At 37.5% G+C, this 25,880-nt stretch overlaps 3 protein-coding genes across 3 annotated transcripts in view; 2 read left to right on the top strand and 1 right to left on the bottom strand.

Moving 5' to 3' along the window:
* The window catches only part of mitfb (melanocyte inducing transcription factor b), a 226,781-nt gene that overhangs the window by 107,446 nt on the left and 93,455 nt on the right, over positions 1-25,880 (top strand). The window lies entirely within an intron of this gene.
* On the bottom strand, positions 1,247-5,879 carry LOC127154559 (E3 ubiquitin/ISG15 ligase TRIM25). The gene is made up of 2 exons (XM_051096173.1): positions 5,050-5,879; positions 1,247-3,289 (listed from the first exon to the last, which is right to left on the bottom strand). The coding sequence occupies exons 1-2, from the start codon at positions 5,791-5,793 to the stop codon at positions 2,408-2,410; spliced, it is 1,626 nt and encodes a 541-aa protein (XP_050952130.1). The 5' UTR covers positions 5,794-5,879; the 3' UTR covers positions 1,247-2,407.
* twist3 lies at positions 19,636-24,569 on the top strand. The gene is made up of 2 exons (XM_051096183.1): positions 19,636-20,711; positions 24,002-24,569. The coding sequence occupies exon 1, from the start codon at positions 19,861-19,863 to the stop codon at positions 20,467-20,469; it is 609 nt and encodes a 202-aa protein (XP_050952140.1). The 5' UTR covers positions 19,636-19,860; the 3' UTR covers positions 20,470-20,711; positions 24,002-24,569.

Raw genomic sequence — 25,880 nt, 5'->3', positions numbered from 1 at the left:
AAAGTATTTGCATTTATTCTAAGTTTTTGTAAATAATGATCTTATATTTTTGTTTTAGAATTTCAGAGTTGCCTTCTTAAATGTAGTTTGCATAAAACTAAACAAATAGTAAAAATACTATTCACTTAAGCGTGCTGTAGCAGTGATTCATATTTCAACCACAGAAATTAGATATTTATTTTTATTTTAATACAGATATTCGTATTATTGGTCGCACCACATGATGAGTGATCGCTCTGAATGACGCAAAGGCCTTATATCATTAAAAATCTATATAAAGAGACATGTGAAAAGTGCAGCACATGGCATTAAGTGCAGGCATTTCTTTATAATAAATAAATAAATAAATAAATGACTTATAAATGCGTAATTACCAAACTACTTTTTTTTTTATCATATTGTACAAATATTAACCATAAACCATCTGAAATGACCCAAACTGCATAAAAATCTATTCCAAATGATACTAACATAAAGTATTTTATGGATATAAACCATCAATTGAATATAAAAGCACAAAAACTAGGATATATATCTATAATGGAAAACATTCTGCAGTGGTTGCACCACATGATATTTGGTCACACTACATGGTATTTCAAATTCAGTCAAAATTTACAAAATTGACACTTTGATTAACAAAAAAACGACAAATAACTAATCTTTTTTTTAAAGTTAAAGTGGGTCCATACATAGGAGAGGTACTTTATATATATGGCATCTTTTTAATGCATTTTAACCAATTTTTAACTGAAAAAATGCATTAAAATGCAAGTGAGGATAACTGAACTGTAATGTTTTATAAAGAAATTCAAGAACAAGTTGGCTGTAACCAGTAGATGGTGCTGTTGTAAATAAAATAATGCAATATATACTGACATTTAATAAAGGGTAGAATAGAATTATTTTACAAGCTACATGTAGGTTTGGCAGACCAAATGAGTTTCAATAAGTCTAAACATCTAACAAAGTAGCGATCGGCCAGAATCTGATTGGATAATTCAGGAACCTTAAGTAATCAGCTCATGCATAACACAGCATGTATACTGTACATCCAGTAATGACTAGATGTAACATACCCTACTGAGATTTAGTGTCAAAATTAATTTTAAATAACACAGAGAGTCTTTTTTAATGCAAGGAAATGGTGTCAGTCCAGACTGAGTCAAAACTATTTACATGATGTGATAAGAAAGTGTGAACAAGTATTTCTTGTTTTACAGGACAAGCTGATGTACATTTATTTTTATTTCTGTTCATTGTGAAAGCATACAGACCATTGTACAGATAAGAACATTGCTGCAGGCATTTTTCCATGTTTAACTTCTAACTCCATAATCTATCCAACTTCTAAACAGCAAAACAGCGCATATACTCTTAACAATAAAGGTTCTTTACTGGCATCAGTGGTTCTGTGAAGAACCTTTAATAACCATGGAACCTTTTAAATGCAGAAAAGGTTCTTTATAGTCAAAAAAGGTTCTTTAGATTTTTTAAAAGTTTTTCAAAATGGTTCTTTTAGGACCTGTTCACTAAAAGGTTTTTTGAGGAAACAAAAATGGTTCTTCTATGGCATCACTGCAGAAACGCCCTTTTGGAATCTACATTTTTTAAGAGTGTATGTCTCTGAATAATGTTGTTCAGTAGCATGTGTGTTAATTTGCTCATCATGTACACGCATACTTTGCATTCTTTAGAGTCACTTTTACGGGCATTCCCATTTGTTCAAGTGAAACTAGAAGCAAAACTCTTATGAAATACAAAAAGCACTGATAACATTCATGCTCTGTTTTTTTTTTAAGGGCATCTGAATTTGATTGTTTCCCAGATACAGAAATAGCTGACCTCTGGATAAAACACACTGTCTGTGGTATTACTTCATCTACTTTCTTAAATAGTATATGGGACCAAAGAAACTAGACTTAAGTAACACTTAAAACCCATTCAGTTTGTCCTATTTTTAAATGTATGGCAATACTTAAAGGTGTTGCACATATATTTCATTCACAGTTTAAAAGTTGATTTGTAATTGTGTTTTTTGCTCTGATACATACATTATGACTGTTTCAGAAGCATCATGCCTATTTAAACTGAGGTGACACATATGTACCATCTCAAAATTTCAAGCCATTTCCTTTTGGATTGGTAACTACATTCTTGATCATTGTACAGATTGTTGGTATTTGTTCATTTAGCATGTTAAATGAAGAATTTAATATCACGCCAACATTTTTACTTAACATCAACAACTGCAAAGTGGTTACAAGGTTTTTTCTTTAGTAAATAATGTGTGCATTCCTAGACTATACCAGGGTGTTTCTTTCAGATGTTTAGACATAATAATGCATAAAGAATGAAAAAAGGACAAAGAGAATGAAGAAAGAATAAAAATGAAAGCATTCTGGTGTCAAACGCCGCTCAGAATGGTTATCCACGACTCCTCTGAAGTAGAGTGGATCCCGAACGCAGGATACACTATGTCCTTGAACACGGCACTAAATGTATAAAGATGCTGTTTTCGCCCTCCTTGACCTGAGCTGTGGAATGCAATAGTTCCTCCTTCGTAATCCAGGGTCACTTCGACCTTCTTTGGCGGCATGACCAGCCCTTCACCTACGGCCACGCTAGCCGAGTCGTAGCACGCCGTCAGCTTCTTGCTTTTCCACTGCACTCTCCAGGAACTGGCGTTATGCCCGAGCCTGCTGTGGTCACCTTTACGTGGGATGCTTTTATAGCACACTCCCACAGACCACATACACCCAGGACCAACTTCTACGGCCCACATGTGAACTCCCGTGGAGAAACCTTCAGTGCACATGACCTGAGTGGCCGTGGAGAAGCGTTCGCTCTGATCTCCACTGGTATTGCTCTTAACTCCGGCACACTGCTTGACTGTTTTGAGATCGCTGGACAGCAGAAGGCTAGGATGGGCCGTGGCTGGGTTGAAGGTCAGGTCTAGAGGGTTCATCATGCTGTGGAGGCACTCCAACAGAAGACTCATTTCGGCATGGAAGGCGTCTGTGCGGAGGACCGAGCGCAGCTGCTTGGCATTGGAAGGCTCTTCGGAAGGTAGGGCAGGAATGGTGACGTTAGCTGCCTGGCGGACTCTTGCTTCAACGTTGAGGTAGTTCTGGATGAAGAGAAACTCTGAGGATTGAGACAGAACCTCACCGGTGCACTTCTGGGCATCTTGCAGCTGGTGTAGACAACCTTCCAAATCGCATAGTTTGGCCTGCCAGCTTTTGTCCCGTGAATGAAGCTTGTCGTCCATCACGGTGCTCATACGACTCTTAAAACATCACATATAAACAGTGTTAATGTGCTTTACCGCAACATGATTGTATGTCATCAGCACTGGTGTAAATCTGTTGCTCTTTACATAAGTGATGGTGACATTTCTTTGGCATCACTACCCAGGCTCACTGGAAATACATGCCTCTATCTACAGTACATTTCTGTAAAACTAAAAAAAACGTACCTGCAAGTACAAATTGCTGCAGTTTCCAATTTAAGTAAAATTTCCAATTTCCAATTTTAGTAAAAATCTGACTGTTGACTCTGACAATATAGTGTTATTACTTCACAACAGTTTTACATGCTGTGACATTTGATACTTTTGAACATTACTGACACATACAGCTTCATATGGGTTTTATAACATAGTAGGTTTGCTCGGTAGCTCACCCGATATGGCATTGCACTTGTGAGGTGAAGAGCTCCGGTACGAATTCCGCAAAATTACGGTTTGACAAAACAGTTCAAACCTGTGTAGAAGGAACTTTAAATAGCAAGGTTGCATGTTTTTACATCACTTTTGCATGACTGACAACTTTTATTCCTTTCCACATCAGGTATGATTTACAGGGCCAGAGTGCAGCCTAATTTCGCAAAATTCATTGCACAATATAGTATTATGACTTCACAACAATTTTACATGATGTGACATTTGAAAATGTATACTTTTCAATGTTACCACCACATACAGCTTTATATGGGTTTTTTAACACGGTAGGATTGCTCTGTAGCTCACCCGATACGACATTGCACTTGTGAGGTCCGGTACGAATTCTGCAAAACTACAATTGAATAAAACAGCTCAAACCTGTGTAGGAGGAACTTTAAATAGTATGGTTGCATATGTTTTTTTATTAGTTTTGCACAGCTGACTACTTTTATTCTTTTCCAAACTATGTATGATTGACAGGGCCAGAGTGCGGCCTAATTTTACCCAATTCATTGCACAATATAGTGTTATGACTTCACAACAATTTTACATGCTGTGACATTAGAACATTTATACTTTGAAATGTTACAGTCACATACAGCTTCACATGTATGGGTTATCTAACATGGTAGGATTGCTCGGTACGACATTGCACTTGTGAGGTGAAGAGCTTCGGTACCCGCAAAACTATGGCTCGACAAAATGACTCAAACCTGTGTAGAAGGAAGCTAAAGTAGCAGGCTTGCATATGTTCTTATATCACTTTTGCATTTGTTGACTCTACCAGGTAAGTTTAGGGTTGGGTTTGGTGTAGGACAGGGGTCACCAAACTTGGTCCTGGAGGGCCATTGTTCTGCAGAGTTTAGCTCCAACTTGCCTCATTACACCTGCCTGGAAGTTTCTATTATAAAAGCTTGATTAACTGGTTCAGGTTTGTTTGATTACGGTTAGAGCTTAATTCTGCATGACACTAGCCCTCCAGGACCGAGTATGGTGGCCCCTGGTGTGGGTGGTATGTTATTTTCCAACACAACAGAGCATTAACTTTTGGCAACACTCCCAGGACATTTGAATACTGGACCGCCACAACACATACCTGAAGAAACCCAGCAATACGTGTCTTAATAAAAAAATAAAAAAATAAATAAAAAGCACTCACTCACTTTGCAGTAAGGTAGTGTAGTGTACTTTGCAGTGTAGCAGAAATCACCATAAACAGGTTATTTCCAATGAGCCTGGGCTGATTAAAACCAAAAGAAACTGCTTCCATATCATGCATATTTTGTCTGAACACATCAATCTTCATCATTTTACATCATTCTTACCTTGTATGTACTTATAAGCGAAGTCATGTTGTCCAGCAATATGTTTGCTCTGGCCACCAGTTTATCTTCGGCCTTATCCGTAGGGCCTTCGCTGGCGCTTTTCAGCAGAGCTTCTGTCATCTGTAGCTTGTCAGACACAGCCTTCCCCAGTTCCTCAAGAACTCTTTTCATCTCCTCCTTCGCCACCTCAAACGTCTGCACCTCGTGGTGCTGGTGAGTGCCCTCCATCAAGCACTCGGAGCAGAGGAACAGTCGCTCCTGCGTACACAGGTACTCCGTGACCTTCAAGTGCACCGGGCACCTCTTCCCATCCCGCTCGGCGGGCAGCTCCACTAAAACGTGTACCGAGCGGTGTCGTTCCTCGTGTTTTTTGAGATGGCCAGGGCACAGTGACATTTCACAGCGTGTGCAATATTTCACCGCAGCTATAGGGTTGTCCAGGCACTGGTCGCATGGCACCGTCGGGCCTCCTCTCAGTCCGCCGCCTGTCGTGGCCACCAGGAACCCGTCCACGATACTGCTGAGCTTGAAGTTCTTGGGAAGCTTCTCGGGGCTGCCGTACTCTTCCCTGCATTCCGGGCACCGTTTCGGCGACTTGGGATCTTCTGCGCTGGCAGCATTTTGTATGCAACCCAGGCAGTAATTGTGTCCACAAGGAAGGGCCACGGGATCACGGTACAGCTGCAAACAGATCGCACAGCTCAGCTCCAAAGCTAGACGCTCCTCAGGCTTGCTTTGAGACATGTCTATAGGTACTAAATGAAAGCACTTCTGCGAGTAGGCTTAGAGAGCGAAAGACATCAGAGTGGTTACTGGTATAGCCAGTTTTGAGCCGGTACTGCAACATTCCAGGTGCAGACGACATTTGCGAGAAATGCAATTGGTTCTACAGGCACCGTGAGAATGCGTTATAGTAAATGACATGATGTTTACGGACAAAACAACAATCTCTAATGAAAAATTGGATGAAAGAAACACCGCGGGTATCTGTGCATGCCGATTAGACCTTTTTTTAAAACACATCTTGTTCTGCGGTCAAAACTCAAAGGTGGACATTCAGATGGTTATTAAAAGAAAAAGGAAACCAGAGGAAATTAATAATAATGAAAGCAACTTTTCACAAGGAACATGTGCTGTGCTTCTCTGTGTTTATAGTAAACACTAATTCCGCCGTGTGGGGGCTCTTTTTGGGCCACATCTGAAAACCTTGAGAGTGCTTCATCCTGTTGTGCTAACCAGAAAAGTTTGGTACTTTTGTCGAGGAAAGGATATGACTGTCTGAAACTGACAGTCACGCTATGGCCCCTTTGAGAGGGGATTGAAATCAAATGCTTTTGATTGTGTTGAAATATTTAGAAAGAGATGTGGGAAAGAAATTAGAATCAGAGAAACATAATCTTTCACTTTCAAAGCTAATTCATCTTAAATTAAATACACTTGTGTCTATCAACTATCATACTTACAGTGTACTTACAGTACCTAAGAAAGTTCTGGTAATATAAGTTAACTACATAGGATAGGGTTAGGTTTAGCGGTAGGTTCAGAGTTAGTATCTAGTTATTGCCTAGTTATTGTAATAGTATGTACATAGTATATAAAGTGCTACAAATACATTTACTTAAATATACAAGTCCTGTCAAAACAAGACATAGAAACAACTCAAGTTCGCAAGTGTCGACTGCAAGTGCATGACATGTCTAGAACAAACCTCAAGACTTTTAGCAAATTCTGAGAAGTGCACAAGAGTCTCTTAAGGATGAGTCAGACAACTAAAGCTCCCTCAGGAAAAGCATTCCATCTGTAGGATATATCAAATCCACCGGAAGTCTTTTTTTTTTTTTTTTGGGGGGGGGGTAAGCTGCTGTCGTTTGATTTGTGGGAGACGTCCAGGTGTTGTGATCAAAGAGAAAAACCCTCTTGTCAGATTCAAAGAATGAGAAATTGCTGGAGGGAATCTTTAACCAAAGCCTTTTAGATATGAGCAAAAGCAGAATTATTATAGCAGTATAACAATGCAATTTTAATTCTGTGCATCAGGTTTAATTATAGGCATCATGCTAATTACCATTTGGCATGCAATCTCGGTTTGAATAAAAAAAATGAAATTGAAATGTCTTTCAGTGGACTCACATTCATGTCAGTCGAAACCTAAATGACTTGCAGTGCTGTGGAATGCAAGTTATGCTGCTTTTTAAATAGTTTAGTTTTTGGAATTTAGTGTTGATTTTTAGAATGTGAATTTGTTCTACCAAGGTTCTTATTTTTGAAACATATGTTTCATATTAGCAATTAGCAGCCTGAAATTGGTGTATATTGTTAGTGGGTTTTCCTCACAGAATTGGGAGTTAAGGAACAGCTGGGAGTGAAGGCACCAAGCACAACACCGTTCTCATTGTCATGCATGTCTGCCATCTTGTGGTCTAACACATATCTGATGCATTACAACACACAATGAGTGATCATATGAAAGAATAACCGTTTCTGTAAGGACATCTCTTTAATCTCCTCTTTAATCTTCCTATGTTCAGAACTTGATATGAAGGCTGAAAGAAATTTGTATGTGGGGTCCAGAGATCACTAGTGAAAATGTATATAATAACACTGAATAGTACTTTAAAAGTTATATTATCAACCATAAGTAAAGTTAAGGTTCAGGAATTTCAGAATACGTTAGTATGTAAGTTGACATGAACAAAACTTGACGGTCATGATTTGATAATGATCCAGCGAGCATCTTTCGCTTCGATGGAAGTGAGAACATCTGCTCGCCTGTGCACAAAAATTCACATAGGATTTCTAAATATTTCTTCATGTTTGGTTTATTTTCAGGTTTAAAGTCAAACAAAACCAGTTTTTCAATATGGACTTTATCACATCCAAATGTTCCCACAAATTAAAAACTGAAAATTACAAGTGTTTAGTTGACCAAATGAGAAAAACTAGAGACTAAATACTGCCTTTGCCAAAAGGAACTGAATTGGGGTTAGTTAATAATAAATACAACTGGCTTAATTTCAAATCAATATGCGGTCTATGATTTGAAAAGCAAACGTGTACAAGTTTGGTGTGTATAAACCAGTTGCTGTTCCCATTTAGACCCAGTTGTAACAGGGGTTCGGTACTCAAAGAGGCCTTTCCTTTCCTCAGTGCTTGTTAAAGCATCCGTGGGTTGTGCAGGTAATAGGGGACCCTAACCCAGCAATAACGGCCACTTTGAAGTGGAAACGCTATTAAATCAACTTCTGGCTCCCCTCCTCCCCACAGGAACAAACATGAGCCCAGCGGACCAGGGCCGTTCCCCACAACCTACCACACAGTTCTGCCTCTTAAATTTAATTAGGCTGTAATAAAAAATTTCGAAACAAAGGTGCACTAGACAGCAGTACATCCAGGGAAACAATGCGGCGTTCATTCTTTGTAGCTCAGCCTGTTTGATGGCGCCTTGTATGTCCGAATTGGTCATTAGAAGTTGGTCATTGAGCCAAAAATCTAAATTCTGTCATCATTTACTCACCCTCATGTCTTTCAATATCCAAAATGATGATATTTTGAATAATGTTGGTATTCAGAGTGTTTTGGTTAGTAGTGGTTTCCGTTGTATGGATAAAAATCACTCTCATTTCTCAAATTATCTTATTTTATGTTCAAGAGAAGAATGAAAGCAATATGTTTGAAACAACATGATGGCAACATGATTTATTTTTAAACTGATGGCTGTTTTTTTAGCAGCTCAAAGTATCGGTGGAACATTATTAAGACTAATTGCTCTGATGGTGAGATTTCTCATAAATTTTCAGGGTCAGCTGACATGATTAATTACGCTCATTTTAATGTATGTGTGTGCTAAATATAACGAATCACTGTAAATTAACATTCCGTTAACAGCCCTATTTTGGGGATGTTTTTGGTAGGTGTTAAATATTAGTGCTAGCTCCTTTGCATATGTTTAGAAAAATGTGATTTGCAAAATGCAGTTTTAAAAAAATGGAATATTATGGCATATTAAATCCAGAAGAACAAAAATGTTGTTGAAAACAAGAACAGTCTTTTAATGTGAATAAATCCTCTGTTCATCTGCTGTAAATGCAAGTTTTCCTCATGCTAGTTGAGACGTTGTGTTTATGGCACATTTATGCTCATCATCTTCATTGCTGGAAGATTGAAGCAATGCATTAGTGATGTGAATTTAGAGCACTAAAGATGAGAGCGGGCATATGGTGTGATGGGGCTATTGGAAGAATCGTCTGGCCTGGCGGTAATTTTTGTTCAATAGCATTTACATAAGACATGAATGAAAAGAACCCATCTTGAATCGGGCAGAAACCAGATGCCCATGCTGACATTAAAAGGTCCTTTGGAGACGCAGCTTCAAAACGAATTTAAGGAAATTCCGCGTGTGCGGAACAAAAGCCCAAAGCTATTTATGCAATATCCATCAGAATTTACAGTTCTGTTTAGATCTTTAAAACGTCGCCTGTGCCGTGGGACTTCAGTTTATTTTCATGTTAGGTCAGCTAATGAAGATCAAGTTTATGATGCCTTTGGCATTTTGATGTTTTGAAGGCTAATATTTAAGTTGTTTTTAGAAAACATGAGGTCAGAATCAGGGTTAGTGCATATTTCATTTCATAAAAATCAGTATACTTTACAATACACTGTATGGGTCAAAATTATACATTTTTTCTAAAAAATGAACAGAATCGGATCATGTTCCGTGAAGATATTTTGTAAATTTCCTACTGTAAATATATCAAAATTTTTGATTGCCAATACCCTTACGAAAAAGAAGTTTATTCAAGTTTGCTATTAGCATACTTCTTTTAAACTAAAAATAGGAAAGTATACTTTGTTACTTACTACTTATACTTAGAAAAAGTCTAAATATATTTGAGCAATATTGTTCTTTGAGAATCCATGTTTTCATTGTTATGGTAGGGGGCGTTATTACAAATCTTCCGTACATAATTTGCAAAACACAAGCGAAGAAGAAACTGAAACAGCTGATGCTTTCACACGTTTTTAACAGGATCATCAGTCATAAAACATCATCAAAACTGTAATGTTATGGAATAAAATGTGACTCATGATGAGGTAATAATGACTGTCAAACTTTGTGGTGCTGATCGACTCCATCTATGTTGTTATTATCACTTTGAATCCAATTCAGAGTCTTTTTTCAGCTTTTTGTTCAAAATGTTGTTTATTTCTTTCTTTTTTATTATTATTTATGAAAAATACCCACATTCAAGTGTTTATAAAAAAGAATGCATGAAGCTAGAATAAAATGTTTTTGTTTGCAAGCAGATACCCTGGTCTTTCTTTTGATGTTTTGTATGTTTAGATATTCATATAACAAAATATACAAATTAATACCTAATAGGGACATAGTGGTATCATTTAAAGAAAAGTTGCGAGTATATCTGCAGTATAAAACTACTAAACTTGAAGTTTACTGAGACTATACTTCAAAGTGTACTAAAAATGCTAGAAGCATTTAATTAGTAATCTACCAGTATACCTATAAGTTCACTTTTAGCATAGTTGCAGTACAAACTAAAACTAGTTGCGTATTCAAAGTTTACTACTGTTATACTTAAAGTATACTTAAATGTATACTTTTATATACTAGAAAGTGGGCTAATTTAGTCCCAAGGAGTATTGCAATAGTACACTTACAAGTATACTACTAGTACACTGACATTTGTATACTTACTACATAAAGTATACTTAACCCTCAAAGACCGAGACAGCCGTCCGTGGCTAAAAATAACAACTGTTATTAAATATCTAATAACTTTTGAACTGCTCATCCAATCTGAATGATTTGCGGAAAGTACCGCAAAGCTGAGATCCTGTCTCATTTGGATATTCAGAGGCTCCGTAGTGAACGTGATTACGTCATCACATTTTGATCGCATTGATTCGTCAGAGGAAACCAATGAATTTCGTTCCTCTCAGCCAAGCAGGAACGATTGTTGATGCTTAGTCCCACCCCCATGCCCAGATTGGTTCAAACTGTCATCTATTCAACCAATAAACATAGTTTTTGGACTTTCGAACCACCAATTAGCATGTTTCTTTGGAAATTTGAACAAACTCAAAGTATATATATATATATATACAGTGTTGGGGGTAACGCATTACAAGTTATGTAATATTATTACTTTTTCCGATAATATACTTGAAGTTTACTTAAGTATACTTAATGAAATAAACTTGAAGTGTACTTCTTTTTGGTAAGGGTATGCATTGCTAAGAACTTCATTTGGACAACTTTAAAGGCGATTTTCTCAATATTTAGATGTTTTGCACCCTTAGATTTCAGACTTTCAAATAGTTGTATCTTGGCTAAATATCGTCCTATCCTAACAAACCATACATCAATGGAAAGCTTATTTATTAAATTATGGTCCAGGGACACAAATATTCTGTCAACTGCTGATTTGATTGTGGGCACTTAGGCAAACTTGTTTTAAACTAAGAAATACTTAAACTAACATCATACTGGTTTGGAATGACATCAGGGTGAGTAAACAATGATGTGATTTTAATGCTTTATAAATAAAACCTCTTTTTTTTGTCTTGCCGTAGAGGTCAGGCGTAGATTTCTCATGACCTGGAACTGGATCCGTCTCACCTTTTCGATGATCCCACCATGACCTCTTGCAGAAACACCTCCACGTTAAGCGGCTGCCCACAGGAAGTGAGTCTTTTGGGGAGGAAATGGCTCCCAGATGTGTAGAGGTGACCCGGAGCTCTGGAGAGAAAGGTGAGCGAAGGTCATTCTTGAGGGAAGACGAGAAGAAGGACAACGGAGTGTCACAACCCAGATTCGTCTCGGCATTGCGTAAGACGAACGTATTTGTAAGTTCGACTGGAAACATAACGGTCCAATTCATCTGCTCGTGTTTACGAAAACAGAAATCAGATGCATTTTAATGCATTTCTGATGATGCTGGTCCAAACTAGTTATTTTGTACAAAGCTTCTTCAATTAAAACTTCAATTGAAGCTAAATGGGACACTGTTATATGATGTTTCAGGACACTTTAGGGACATATCTACATCCCTTAACCCGACTCCATACCTAAGCGTAATAACTACCTTGCTAACTATTAATAAGGAGCAGATTAGGAGTTTATTGAGGTGAAAGTCGTAATGAGAACGGGTCCCCAAGACTTTCTTTTCAAGTCTCTTGAAGCATATTTGGACATTTTGGACACCTTCCAAGGTGTCTTCAAAAGATCTCTAGTTTTGATTCCCAACTCGCAGCTAGCAGATCAATGCCCGGAGCTGCAAAGACGGCGCAGCCAAAAGCACTAATAATGTTTTTGAAGCCACTGCAAGTGTTTGGCACCTTCATCCAATTCCATTATTTTCTAATACCGGTGTTAATTTATAGAGGCTTAACCAGGACGTTTGTTATGTCTGCATTGTCACTGTAGTAGCAACAAACTCACAAACACAGATTGCAGCGGTCTTTCATCTATGACACTGCTTTTTCCAGTGAGGTCATCGCAGCCGTATCAAACAAGTCTCGCAGATGTCCACCTTCAGATATGGAAAGACTCATCCCGGTTCGTGTATCATGTCACGTTCGAGGTCGTTTCAAAGCCCAGAATGTTTTGCCGCGTTGACGGACGTGTTGTATAGCGAAGCACGAATGTTTTCATCCCCGAACGTTCGACGATGAGGTGGCAACAGGGTGAATTAGAGGATCGAGATGAGGAAAGAGAGAGGAGCGCTGGAGGAGGAGTGCGAGGGGTCTCGAGTGTTAGTGAAACATTATGTCACGGCCTTGACGAGGAAATGAAATGCGCAGCATCAATCAGGCGGTGGGCCAAGATCAAAGCCAGCCCCACACTCTCCCATATGGTTCTGTTTGACCAGTGCTTTGCTTTTTCCCTCTCTGCTTTTTTCCTCGGCCTCTCGTTCGCTTTTTTCTTCTTTTCTGAGAGCGGGCCTTTTGTTTTTTTCCCCCGTCAGAAATTCCTCCACGTTACTGAGGCAACAACGTGGTAGCACGCAAGGTGAGAGGTCTAAGAAAACCAAACCTGCCGCAGATTCTCTGTTTCACACTCGACATTTCCTGCACTCTCTTTTAAGTTTCTCTTTCCTGGCTCTGTTTGTAGCATCATATGCTCTGTTACAGTATATATTCATTGGTTCACGTCTTAAATGTGTGCGCTCGTAATTCAAGGTTGGCATGCATTTGCGCATGTAAAAAGGCTGTGCGGAGAAATGCATGAAGACACATGGTTTGTATATGGGTCAGTGAGAGCGTCCATGTAAAAGCCAAGGAAAAGCTTACAAATCTAGTTTTAAATATTTTTTGTTGAAAACTTTCATGTAATTTTTAAAAGAAAAATTGTCATGTGGTGCAACCATGAAGTAAAAAGGAATAATCTGTTTTCTTTACACCTTAAATACATGTGCACACATCTTAATTCTTACCTATTTTATTTATTCATGAAGTTTTTTAAAGAAATGTCATTAATTATTAATAGATGTCATAAATATTTATTTCCTGGGAGTTGCACCACATTAAAATTTAGTAACTTAAATTAAATTAAAAATTAAAACTGGCTTAACTTATTGATTTAAAACATGCACTTTTTGTTGAAAACTTTCATGTAATTTTCAAAACAAAAATGAATGTAATGTGGTATAGCCATGAAGTAAAAATTAATAATAATAATACACCTTGATTACATATGCACACATCTTAATTCTTATTTAATATTTTTTTTCATGTTTTTTATTTTTTATTCACATTCTATTCAAGTTGTTTTTTTTTTTTTTACGTAATATTAAAAAAAATGTCATTAATTATTAATGGATGTCATAAATATAATTTTTTGGGAGTTGCACCACATGACAATTTAGTAACCTAAATTAAAAATTAAAAGTGGCTTAACTTATTGACTTAATGTCCTTGACAAATCCTCTGTACAATATCATTTCCTATTTTGTTTTGATTCTATTCTGCATGGTGATTACACCACACACAAAAATAAATAGTAAATAAATAAAATAAAAATTGCCAATTTTTTTTCATAATAAAATATGATGCCATATATATTTAAGTATCATTTTTAAGAATTGAGAAGTAATTTTTGTAATTAAGGAAGAGTTAAATTTTTTTTTTCTAGAATGGCATGCAGTTAAAAATGTCAGGGTGACACAGCTGTCCAAATATTATACAGAAGAAACAATGACATTATTAATTAAAATAGTGATATTTTAATTAATAATGGCATTGTTTCTTCTGTATAATATTTGGACAGTTGTGTCACCCTGACATTTTTAACTGTATGGCTCCCCAAAAGTGCCAAAATAAATGTTAATACAGGAATTAAACATAGAAGAGCTGTCATTGTATGTTTGAATTGAATTTTAATGTGGTTTGGAACAAATGAATCATACACGAAACATACATACATACATGCATACAATAAAAAAATTAAGTGTCATGCAATGCATTTTAAAACACACCTCTTTTGAAGAAATGATAAGTTCATATTGTGTCATAAATGAAATTACAAATATATTGGTCATACAGTAGAATACAATACAATACAATGTTCTAGCAAAAGCCAACAATACATTGAATGGGTCAAAATGATCGATTTTTCTTTTATGCCAAAAATCATCAGGATATTAAGTACAGATAATGTTCCATGAAGATATTTTGTAAATTTCCTACCGTAAATATATCTAAACTTAATTTTTGATTAGTAATAGACATCGCTAAGTACTTCATTTGGACAACTTTAAAGGCGATTTTCTCAATATTTTGATTTTTTTGCACCCTCAGATTCCAGATGTTCAAATAGTTGTATCTCGGCCAAATATGGTCCAATCCTAACAAATACCATACATCAATGGAAAACTTATTTATTCAGCCTTTATGACTGGTTTTGTGTTCCAGGGTCACATTTAAAAACAACCAAAGTTGAGCAAAGGGTTTAGATATTGTGCCTGTATTGTCTGCCCTGGTGTTTGTATTCAGGCCAGAGATTCGCTGAGACTCGAGAGGCTTGTGGACCCCAGTACCACTTTCACCAGGGGATCCTGTGTTCCTATCACTGACCCAATTCTAATCCACTCCTGTCCAAACCTCTCGCAGCGCACCATTGTTTATATCAGCCGTCGTATAGTTTCTCCATAACTCCGGTACCCCTAAGCTGTTTATTTCCTGTCAGAGAGTTTCGGTGACGTTGTGGTGTATAAATGTCTTGATCAGACGCAGGTGCGCGGTGTGGGAGGGACATGTGATCAGATTTGCTCCGGAGGCTGATTTTGACAGGGACCACCATGGTGCAAATCTAAACAAGCTAAAATGCCAGTGAAAGTGCCTCCAACTCTTTGTGACAAAAATGAGCAGTGTGGAATGGGTCACTGTACATGCACATTTAATGATTAAAAAAAAAAGAGGTATAAATGTCAGCATCTAAAGGATATTAAAGTCATGGCGTGTCAGTCAGGGCACATGCTTTAATACATTAAGCCATGGTGCTTATATTAGCAACATCAATATTCGCTTATTCCTTTTTCCTCTTTTTCCTGTCCTCTAGCAAAGTCATATAAATTGGCAAAAGCTATTATTAAATTTAATCAGCTTTACAAACTTAAAACTTATTAATAAGTAAATGAATAAGAAAATATATTAGTAGATTTTTGACATCATCTCTGTTTTCTGTTCCACCTAACATACTGATAGGCCTAGGAGTTTCTGCAGTTTTAAATTGTATCAATTCAATGTGATCTCAATTGTATTCTTAATAGAGTAATAGGGTACTCAAATTCAGTATTGGATTGAATCGGGTCTCAAGTCTTACTACGAATCTTTTTGGTCTTTGTCATGCATATGCGTGAATTTCCAGAACAAAAATTTCCAGATAATGTACTCACCCCCTTGTCATCCAAGATGTTCATGTCTTTCTTTCTTCGTAAAGAAATTACTTTTAAGGAAAAAATTTCAGGAATGTTCTCCATATAGTGGACTTCAACGGTGCCCGTGAGTTTGAACTTACAAAATGTAGTTTAAATGCCACTTCAAAGGGCTCTAAACAATCCCAGCCAAGGAAGAAGGGTCTTATCCAGTGAAACCATCAGTTATTTTCTGATTTATATACTTTTTAACTTCAAATGCTCGTGTTGTCTAGCTTTGTGTGAACTCTGTGTATTCCGGTTCATGACAGTTAGGGTATGCAGAAAAACTCCTAACTCATTTTCTCCTCCAACGTCCAAATCCTCCTACATTGCTGTTTTACACTTGACCTTCTTTGCATGTTCACTTTGTAAACACTGGGTCAGTACTTCTGTAGTGATGTAGGATGATTTTGAAGTTGGAGGAGAAAATGTGATGGGAGTTTTTTGACATACCCTAACTGTATTGACCCGGAATACACAGAGTTCACGCAGAGCTAGACACGAGCATTTGAGGTTAAAAAGTATAGAAATTGTTCATTTTTTATAGAAAACAACTGATTTTGTTAGAAAACCGTTTTGTTATATAAGACCCTTCTTCCTCGGCTGCTATTGTTTAGAGCCATTTGAAGCCGCATTTAAACTACATTTTGGAAGTTCAAACTCGGGGCACCATTAAAGTCCATTATATGGAGAGAAATGTTTTCCTCAAAAAAAACATAATTTCTTTACAACTGAAGAGAGAAAGACATGAACATCTTGGATAACAAGGCGGTGAGAAAATTATCTGTAAGTTTTTGTTCTGGAAGTGAACTACTTCTTTAAATCTCATGCTGTGTTCCGTCATTTTGACCTGGAGAGTGTTTTCTTTTCCCCAAAAATGCTAAGTTAAAGTTATTACAAAAAAAAGGTAATTGCAACTTTTTATCTCACAAATCTGACTTTGTCTTACAATTGCAAGTTTACATTTCACAATTTTGACTTTTTTCCCTCAGAATTGTGTTTTACAAACTCGCAATTGCAATTATCTATAAACCTGCAATTGCAAGTAAAACTTGCAACTTTTTTCTTAGAATTGTGAGTTTATTATTCACGATTGTGACTTTTTTCTTAGAATTGCAAGTTTATACCTTGAAATTCTTACTTTTCTTCTTAAAATCACAAGATTATTACTCACAATTGTGACTTTTTTTCTTAGAATTGCGAGTTTATATCTTGCAGTTCTGATTTTTTTTCTAAGATTTGCAAGTTTATTACTCACAATTGTGACTTTTTTTCTTAGAATTGTAAGTTTATATCTTGCAATTCTGACTTTTTTCTTAGAATTGTGAGTTTATATCAGAATAGCTCGCAATTTCACTCACAGTCATGAGTTAAGTCAGAACTGTGAAAATTTTCGTCTATTTTCCCCTCAGAACTAGACATTAGAACTCACAATTGCGAGTTTATATCTCGCAATTCCTAGAAAAAAAAAGTGAGAATTGCAAGATACAAACACACAGTTCTGAGAAAAAAGTCAGAAATGTGAGTTTATATCCTGCAATTCTGACTTTATTACTCAAAATTGTGAAGTTATATCTCACAAATCTGAGAAAAAACGTCATAATTGCAAGATATAAACTTGCAATTGCAATTGTGAGAAAAAAAGTCGCAACTACCAGTTTTTTTTTTTTTTTTTTTTTTTTTGTTTTTTAAGTGGAAGAAACAGGCTTACATATCGCACAGGGTAACAGCTTCCCAAAATTGTTTTGGTAATGTTTGTGTTTTTTTCAGTGTAAAAAATATTTTGTTATTACTCATGTTATTACTCTTTTGACCAATGTTGACCATTGTTTCTAGTCAAAAATGACCAGCCTACAAAAAATAGCTTATATATTTCTTTTTGGAACTGACTGACTGTAGGCCTCACTGATTTGAGTTTATGCACTTCAGTGTTTGAGTAAACATTGCCAGAGTTATTCACAAATAATGCCTTTTTCACTCAAAACTGAGATGTAGAAGCTCAGATGAATGAGGCCTACAATCAACCAGTTCCAACAAGAAACACAAAACTCGTGCTAATTGAAAGAAAACAAGCTGACAAAAAGATTGACTCCAAGATTTAGTAATAATATAGCATGACAAGAGATTTACAAACAATTTGTAAAACCTCACTCATTTTTGACCAATGTATTATATGCTGCATATTTTCTTAATTTTAACATTTTAACATCGCACATTTTGTTTTCCCCCTTATCTGGCACTCGTCTCAGCTCATGGGGCCTCTGCTAATGAGCTGATAATGTTGAATCAGGTGTGCTAGATATGGAGTAGCCTACTGCGGGACCAGGACTGAGAAACACTGATCTAACACACTCACAGCTCAGCCAAAGTCTGACTTCTAATCACTCCTGAAAATTCATGATGATATTCTGTTCTGCTTCTTATTACCAAAAAATAAAAATAGCAAGACAATACAAATAGGATACAGCTACATGATTTGGTCACTTACTCATCGATCAGAAATGTCTTGGTCTTCCACTGAACATTCTGTCCTGCTCTCTTTTGAAATGATTGCCGCACCCCACGGCTACATAATAGATCTGTCAGTTTCCTTAATCAGCTAGAAGACACCGAGACATACGAGAGACTGAAAAATGAGGCCCATTGTTTGTATTTTAACTGTTGATTAGAGCTCCAATTTTGTTCAGAAATGAATTCATTATGTTTTTGAATTTCGGTCTTTTATAGCATATGCTTTGATTCTGAAACCAATTTGAAGTTAAGCAGGACACTAGTTATGATATTTAGAAATGAAATTAACAATCACAGTGACACAAAGCAGGTTTGGTTTTATTTAAATTGACACATTCTACTTAGTCATAAAGGTCAAAATAAAGCTAAAAAATATTGATGTAATGTTTAATCCATGGGCAGATTCACTTTGTGGTCTCAGCCAATCCTGATTCCAGGCCCCGTTTTTCCTCAGACTCAAACCAAACACTAGCTAACAGTGTTGTGATGTGATGCAACATCATATGTAAACACTGATAACGCTATTTATCTCATGGTTTGAGCACTTTTTAAACGCTTAAGCGAAACTAAATGTTCTACATTCAGTTTATGTTCATAGGCTTGCAATATACAAAAACGAACAATCCCACTTTTAAATGCACATAAATGCACTGATGTGATGTTTTCACTCAGCATGTTTGAAATAAAGTTCAGTTTAGCCTTGAAAACCTCGCCATGCCATAAAGCCAACAGAGAGACAGCATGAAACAGCATGCGAAACAGCAAGCCTCTGCTCCTTCCTATTGTCTGTCTTGGGCTGTGCTGGGGGAAAAAGAGGAGGTGTAGGGTGTTGGAGTGGTGGAGGGGGTGTGTATGGACCGAAGGCTTGTTTTGGGAGAAATCTGGAACCAATATGCTTCAGACAATTTCAAGAAAACTCTACAGCAGAGTCGTTTGCCGCTACCTTAGATCGTGCCCCCCCCCTCCTTCTGGCTCTATCCTCCAATCGGGACGTGCATCGGCTTCCTGTTTCCTTCGAGCGGCTCCACCCCTCAACCAATCCAACTCTTAACCAATCGCTGATCAAAGTAGGAAGGGCTTTGGAAGGCTTAGCCATGGGCCTTTATAAAAGACCTGACAGCCAGATGGTGATTTTGAGGTTTCAAGAACTGACCCACAGCTACATGACACACTGAGGAGACAAGAGTTTGTTACGAACCCAGATGTATGGCCGCATAATCTGGCACCTTCTTAAGTCTGGAAAAAAGCCCCACCTTGCTTTGATTTGTTTTGCTTTCCCTTAAAACTGCTCTCAGTTCAAGACAGGCCACAAACGAAGACGCAAAATAGGATAGAAGCACGGGATTGACAAGGACGACCGAGCGTCATGCGAGAGGAACAGTCTTGTGGCGACTTTCCCGAGGGTGGGGTCCTACCCAGTGAAGAGGAGCAAGAACGCCGCCCTAACAAGTGCCCCGTCGTTGTTGCACCACCGACGGGCGCTCGGAAGCGGCTGACAGGTCCCAAGAAAGAACCCCTAACGCAGGACGACAAGACCTCACTGGAGGGCCCGTCGACGCTCGCTCCCTCTTGCCCCAAACGACCCAAGAGGAATTCTCCTTCTTCCTCGTCATCCTCTTCGGCCTCCCTAGTGCCCGCCGTGAGCACGGTGTCACCTGTGCCTGGACAACCGTTCGAGGACCTCCACACGCAACGGGTGATCGCTAACGTCCGGGAGCGGCAGCGCACGCAGTCCCTAAATGACGCTTTCGCCTCGCTGAGGAAGATCATCCCTACTTTGCCTTCGGACAAACTGAGCAAGATTCAAATCCTCAAACTGGCTTCGAGATACATCGACTTTCTCTACCAGGTTCTCCAAAGCGATGAGATGGATGCCAAGCTGGCCAGTTGTAACTACCTGGCCCACGAAAGGCTGAGCTACGCCTTCTCCGTATGGAGGATGGAGGGCGCTTGGTCCATGTCCGCCACTCACTAGATATTCGCCCGTTCCTGATCCTACCTGCCCCAAGAAACTCCAACCAGCCCCTGAACTCTATCCCTGCATTGCGCCCGAGAGAAACTGACTCTGATTATTAAATCTTTCGCTGTTTGTCTACTAGCTACGGCTTCAACTTCACCAGCACCCGCCATTTGACTCCTACCGCCATGACCTGACCCTGCCTAAAGCTGACCTCTGACCTTCCATCTTTTCACTTTTCTCAGAGCAGACCTCTACAGGTACGTCAGACCTCGAGTTGGCAATATGAAGTGTTAGAAATGAAAAGAATGAGCGAGTGGATTCGGTTTAGCTTGAGTTCTTGATCTGCAAGTTCACGCTTCTCTATCACAAATGAGAAAATGACTTGCTTATTGATTATGGACTTGTTGGGTTTATTACATACACCACAACAATCATTTTTGGTGGATTTAGGGGCTACCTAAAACTACTTAACTACTTAAACTCAGTTTTATGGTGTATGTGGAATCATGCATAATCAAACATGCACACAAAACGGTTTTGTCTGAGAATTTTGAGTGCATATATATATACATATATTCATATATGTATAATAAATACAGATTACTTACTATATGCTGGTGATGATCGGGGAAGATCTGTACCCAGTTACAACGAACATCCCAAGTTTTAATAACATAATAACATTAATTATAATAACTGTAAGGGTTTTGTCACTAATGATTTTCCTCAGGGGTTTGGTGTAACTGCCTGCTGGCCCTTACTGTGGCTTAGGCAGCTGTTTTTGTGGCTGGACCTTTAACCAGCTGGAGTAGCTCTCACCCGCTGAAATGATACTGTTGAAACCTTTTTGAGAAACACATTTGCATTGCAAATTTACTAGAATGACACAAAATGGCATATAAATAATATAAATATAAATAAAAAGTTTGTTCAATGCTGCATTTTAATTTTCGAAATATGTGCTAGCTTTTATCTTCACTGTGTAATAGATTCATAATAGACTTGATAAAGATCTGCAGGCATTGGAAGTAAATTGTTTGTATATTTACTTATGCATTTGTTTATTTATTTGTGTTTAGAAATGGTTCACGAATCACAACCACCGAAAACAATACTACAGAGATAATACACATTACTTTTATGATCATTTTCTAAGGGAGGATATTTTCACAATATGCTGGATATTAATGACTTTATTTTCCATGTAATAATTCTTTGCACCAATAATCAGTTCTAAATATTGTATTTATTTTAAATGGACTAAATTCTAAGAATTTCACATTTGTCCAAAAAGGAATAGGTATTCAGCAATAGGAATTTATAAGTTCAAACATCTGTTTATATGGAAAAAAAATAATGATTTGAACCCCAGGTTAATGGTATTAAAATTACATGCATAAACATGCTGTTTCAAGAATCTGTGAGATGTTAGCCATTTTAAGAAAACAACATGAATGCGAAACTCTTAAACCCTTATACACGTCTTGGCAGAAGAACGGATATTATTCTTATTCTCATAAACAAATGTATTCGTCATGTGATCTATGTATACTGTAAACACTTACATGTCAAGTCTACCTAAATACAACTTTTAGCTTGTGATATTTCGCTGTCGAAGTTATACACAGGCCTACTGGCGCAGCCTCTTTTGATTTCATAGTATGTTTTGTCTTAACCACAAGTACGTTTAAAAACTTAAAGTACATTTTCAAAAAAAAAAAAAAGCCAACAAAAGCTTTTTTAATAAAGTTTATATCTGCACAGTTCTAGCATATATTTCTAGATTTAGAACTTAATTTATAACTAAACTACTAATATGTTAGTACATATGTAATAACTATGTAATTAACATGTATTTAATACACATGTGTACTTATTCCGCTTTATTTTCCACTAAGCTCTCAGACTGAGCACCAGGGGCCATGCTTTGCTGTTAAAGATAACAGGGAACAAAGAAAAATCATTAAAGGAAAAGAAAAGTGAGTGAACAGGAAGCAGAGAAAGGTGGAGAGGACTCTCCTTTAGCCCACGGGTGTAAATCGCCCTCCCTCTGCCCTTCACGGGATCTCGTATCCAGTGTCGTGCAATCAGAGGCGACCGGGCCTAGACATGCAGGAACCTAATGATTGGAAACAGTTGTGGGGTGTTACAGAGGTGTGTGTGTGTGTGTGTGTGTGTGTATGAAAGATGCACGCCATACACACAAATACAGAGTTTGATGATGATCAGTTTAAGGTTTGCATTTATAAAGAGGAAGACTTTAGTGAAAGTATGACTTGCCGATGCTATTGATTTTTGGGCACAGCGAGAGTTTGGAAATATTTAGCTGGCATTGCGTAGTTTCAGAATGGTGAAATCCCCCAATTGATATTCTGCAACCGTGTGCCAGCAATTAGTTGTGCACGGGTCCAGACTAAATTTTTCACATTTTCTGACTTGATTTTGGGACAAAATGCAGAATCTGTGAAATAGATCTCTTATTGGTAGCTGCCAGTTTAGTCAAATGAACTGAAATACTTAACAAAAGAACAGGAATGTGCACAACTTACCCCGGCGCCAAAATAAACAACGTTTTTGTAGGGTATTCTGTTTTTCGGTGCAGCACTTTCTTACATTCTGCATTTAAAAATACCAATATTAGCAATAAATTGTACACGCTTAAGGTTTTTAAACCTTTCTCTTCTTATAAATGATTAGTAGTATGGGAGAGAGAGGGGGAAAAACAAAACAAACAAACAAAAAAACACCACCCTTAAAGTCCATCTTCATAATACTCAACAGATTACATTCTATTACAAAGCTTTTATCCATGATGGATCTTGTAAACAAACCCCAAATCACAAATATCAAAAAACATCTTTGAAGTTTAGCTTTGAAGCAGTTTTATGAGCCAGGACTGGCATTATCATAATCTTAACCAATTAAAATGGCATCTTCATGTATTGTTGTCAGGGGTTCTCCTGTCTTGTTTGGCTGATTTGTGAAAAAAAGTGTGCCGGTAATGGAAACAGAGTAACTACGGCTCTTTGTCAGGATTTATTTTGGGTTGTGGTTTCCTTGGACTAGTCATATCCACCACATACTGTATTACTTTAGCAATGTCCTTCGTTTATACGAGATGAGTCAACGTGTTTGCCGGTGCTCATGGGAATGAATCCTTCGCTTTAGGCTAAGATGACATGCAGATTCCAGCTAAAACAATTGGGCAATTTAAATAAAGCTGTTTATGAAGAAATCCAGATCCAAACCTGAAATGCTTCCTCTCCTCAGTGTTTTAACCTACCTACGTTTGCCTTTAATCCAAACCTTCACTAGTCTTTTATCAAAAGGTGTGACTTTTTTTAGGTGTAAGGTCATTTTTAGATCACAAAAGCTGCGTGCATAACAAATAATAAAAATATAAAACATGCAAAAAGTAGCACATGTAAAACAAATCATTTACATGCAAATTACAGTATACTTGCAATCCTGTCTATATAGATATATTAAGTCATTTTGATTCTAAAGCACATTTCTGACATGTTCTTCCCCTTCTGTCTCTCAACAGTTTCCCACTATCCCAGAGGACATCATGCTTCAACTACAAGCCAACAATCTTTCTCTTCTCCTAATGGAGCGATGCAACAAATGCACAAAAACGACCCTCCGCCATCTAAAGGAACTGACACCAGAGGTGTCTAAACTGACATTTCCACACAACTCTGAATCAAACTCTGGAAATGACTCTGACTGAGTGGCAGAGTGCTGATCTGAGATCAGCGTTCGTTGACTTTGACTATGTATGGACACACAGAGGCAGACATTGACTGTCATAAGGACTCTACATGTATAGCTAACCTTAGCCTGATGGAAAAATGCTACGTAGACGCACTATATTCCCCCATATACAGATGTGATCAGAGTTGTTGCGCTTGTCATGTATGCTGTATATTAGCCAACATGCTTCTGTGACAGTGTAACAATCGTGTCATGGTATATACCATATCCGTCTAAATGTATAAAGGTTGTTACGCTTTTTAAAAAAATAAAGCTGTTGATTATGCAATATGATGACTTGGTGAATAGCAAATGTATCAAGGTAGATAATTTAATGGCTTTCTTCAGTCGCAAAGAAATGAAGGTTTTTGAGGAAAACATTCCAGGATTTTTCTCCATATAGTGGACTTCAATGGGGATCAATGGGTTGAAGTCAAAAATGCAGTTTCAATGCAGCTTCAAAGGGCTCTATGCAATCCCAGTCGAGGAATAAGGGTCTTATCTAGCATAATGATCAGCCATTTTCTACAAAAAATAAAATGTATATACTTTTTAACCACAAATGGTTGTCTCGCACTAGCTTGACCTCATGCATTACATAGATGGAAGTACCGACCCAACAACATTTCGCCCTACCCTACTTTTTTGAACCGAAGTATGAAGTCGAAGAACTAACCACGTGTGACTTTTCCAACATGATTACATAATGCGTGAAGTCCAGCTAGTGCAAGATGAGCATTTGTGGTTAAAAAGTATATAAATTCTTATTTTTTTTTAGAAAATTACCAATTGTTTGGCTAGATAAGAACCTTATTCCTCGGCTGGGACCGTGAAGAGCACTTTGAAGCTGCTCTGAAGCTGCAATTTGGACCTTCAACCTGTTGATCCCCATTGAAGTCCATCATATGGAGAAAAATCCTGGAATGTTTTTCTCAAAACCTTATTTTTTTTGCAACTGAAGAAAGAAAGACATGAACATCTTAAATGACATGGGGATGAGTAAATGATCAGGAATTTTTAATTCTGGAATTGAACTAATCCTTTTTTTATGTTTATGCCTTTTTGGTGCATTTTTTCACTTTTGAAGAAAAATAAATCATTTAACAAATGAGAAGTGAATCTAAAAATCTGAAGCAATAGATCAAGGTGTTCTTGTTCTGCTCGTACGAGTTCTTTAGAATCCAGACAGACACTGCTAACTACTTAATTAGAATAAAATGTCAGCTAAACTTGGTTTGCACATAAACTTGGCATTATCCTTTTTAGTTTGAGGCTTCAATAAATATATGTCTGGTTGGCAAGCAATAAGACAGACCGCCTCGCCACAAAAGTGCCACATTCTGCTGTTTAGTACGTGTAATTAGGTAAAAAAATTGCAAGATGTATGTTTGAAGTGCAAAACACACGGCCATAGTGGCCTAAACTAAAGCAGTATGGATGATGTTGTGGTCATTAATCGGGTATTGCAGATGTCTTTGGTTGTGTGCATGTGCAATTCATAATTGCACTGGTTCCTTCTTAGATGCTTCAATAGATGCGTGAAACGCCTTTGAGAATTTATCATGGCACTCAAAAAAATGGCATCTTAAACAGTATGAGATGCTTCTAGAGTTTTTGGGAGAATTTAGTGGCTATTCCCAGCAGTTTTACACTAGTAATAACAACTGCAG

Source organism: Labeo rohita, chromosome 23 (genome assembly GCF_022985175.1).
Source record: "Labeo rohita strain BAU-BD-2019 chromosome 23, IGBB_LRoh.1.0, whole genome shotgun sequence".
NCBI lineage: Eukaryota > Metazoa > Chordata > Actinopteri > Cypriniformes > Cyprinidae > Labeo > Labeo rohita.
This window is presented reverse-complemented; position numbering and strand designations above follow the sequence as displayed.

What these genes read in the sequence shown, in the direction of transcription:
- LOC127154559 (XM_051096173.1), bottom strand. Translation starts at nt 5,793, where the DNA reads ATGTCTCAAAGCAAGCCTGAGGAGCGTCTAGCTTTGGAGCTGAGCTGT. An exon ending in CGCTTATAAGTACATACAAG is followed by an intron (nt 3,290 to 5,049) that starts GTAAGAATGATG and finishes TGATGTTTTAAG; the next exon opens with AGTCGTATGAGCACCGTGAT.
- twist3 (XM_051096183.1), top strand. Translation starts at nt 19,861, where the DNA reads ATGCGAGAGGAACAGTCTTGTGGCGACTTTCCCGAGGGTGGGGTCCTA.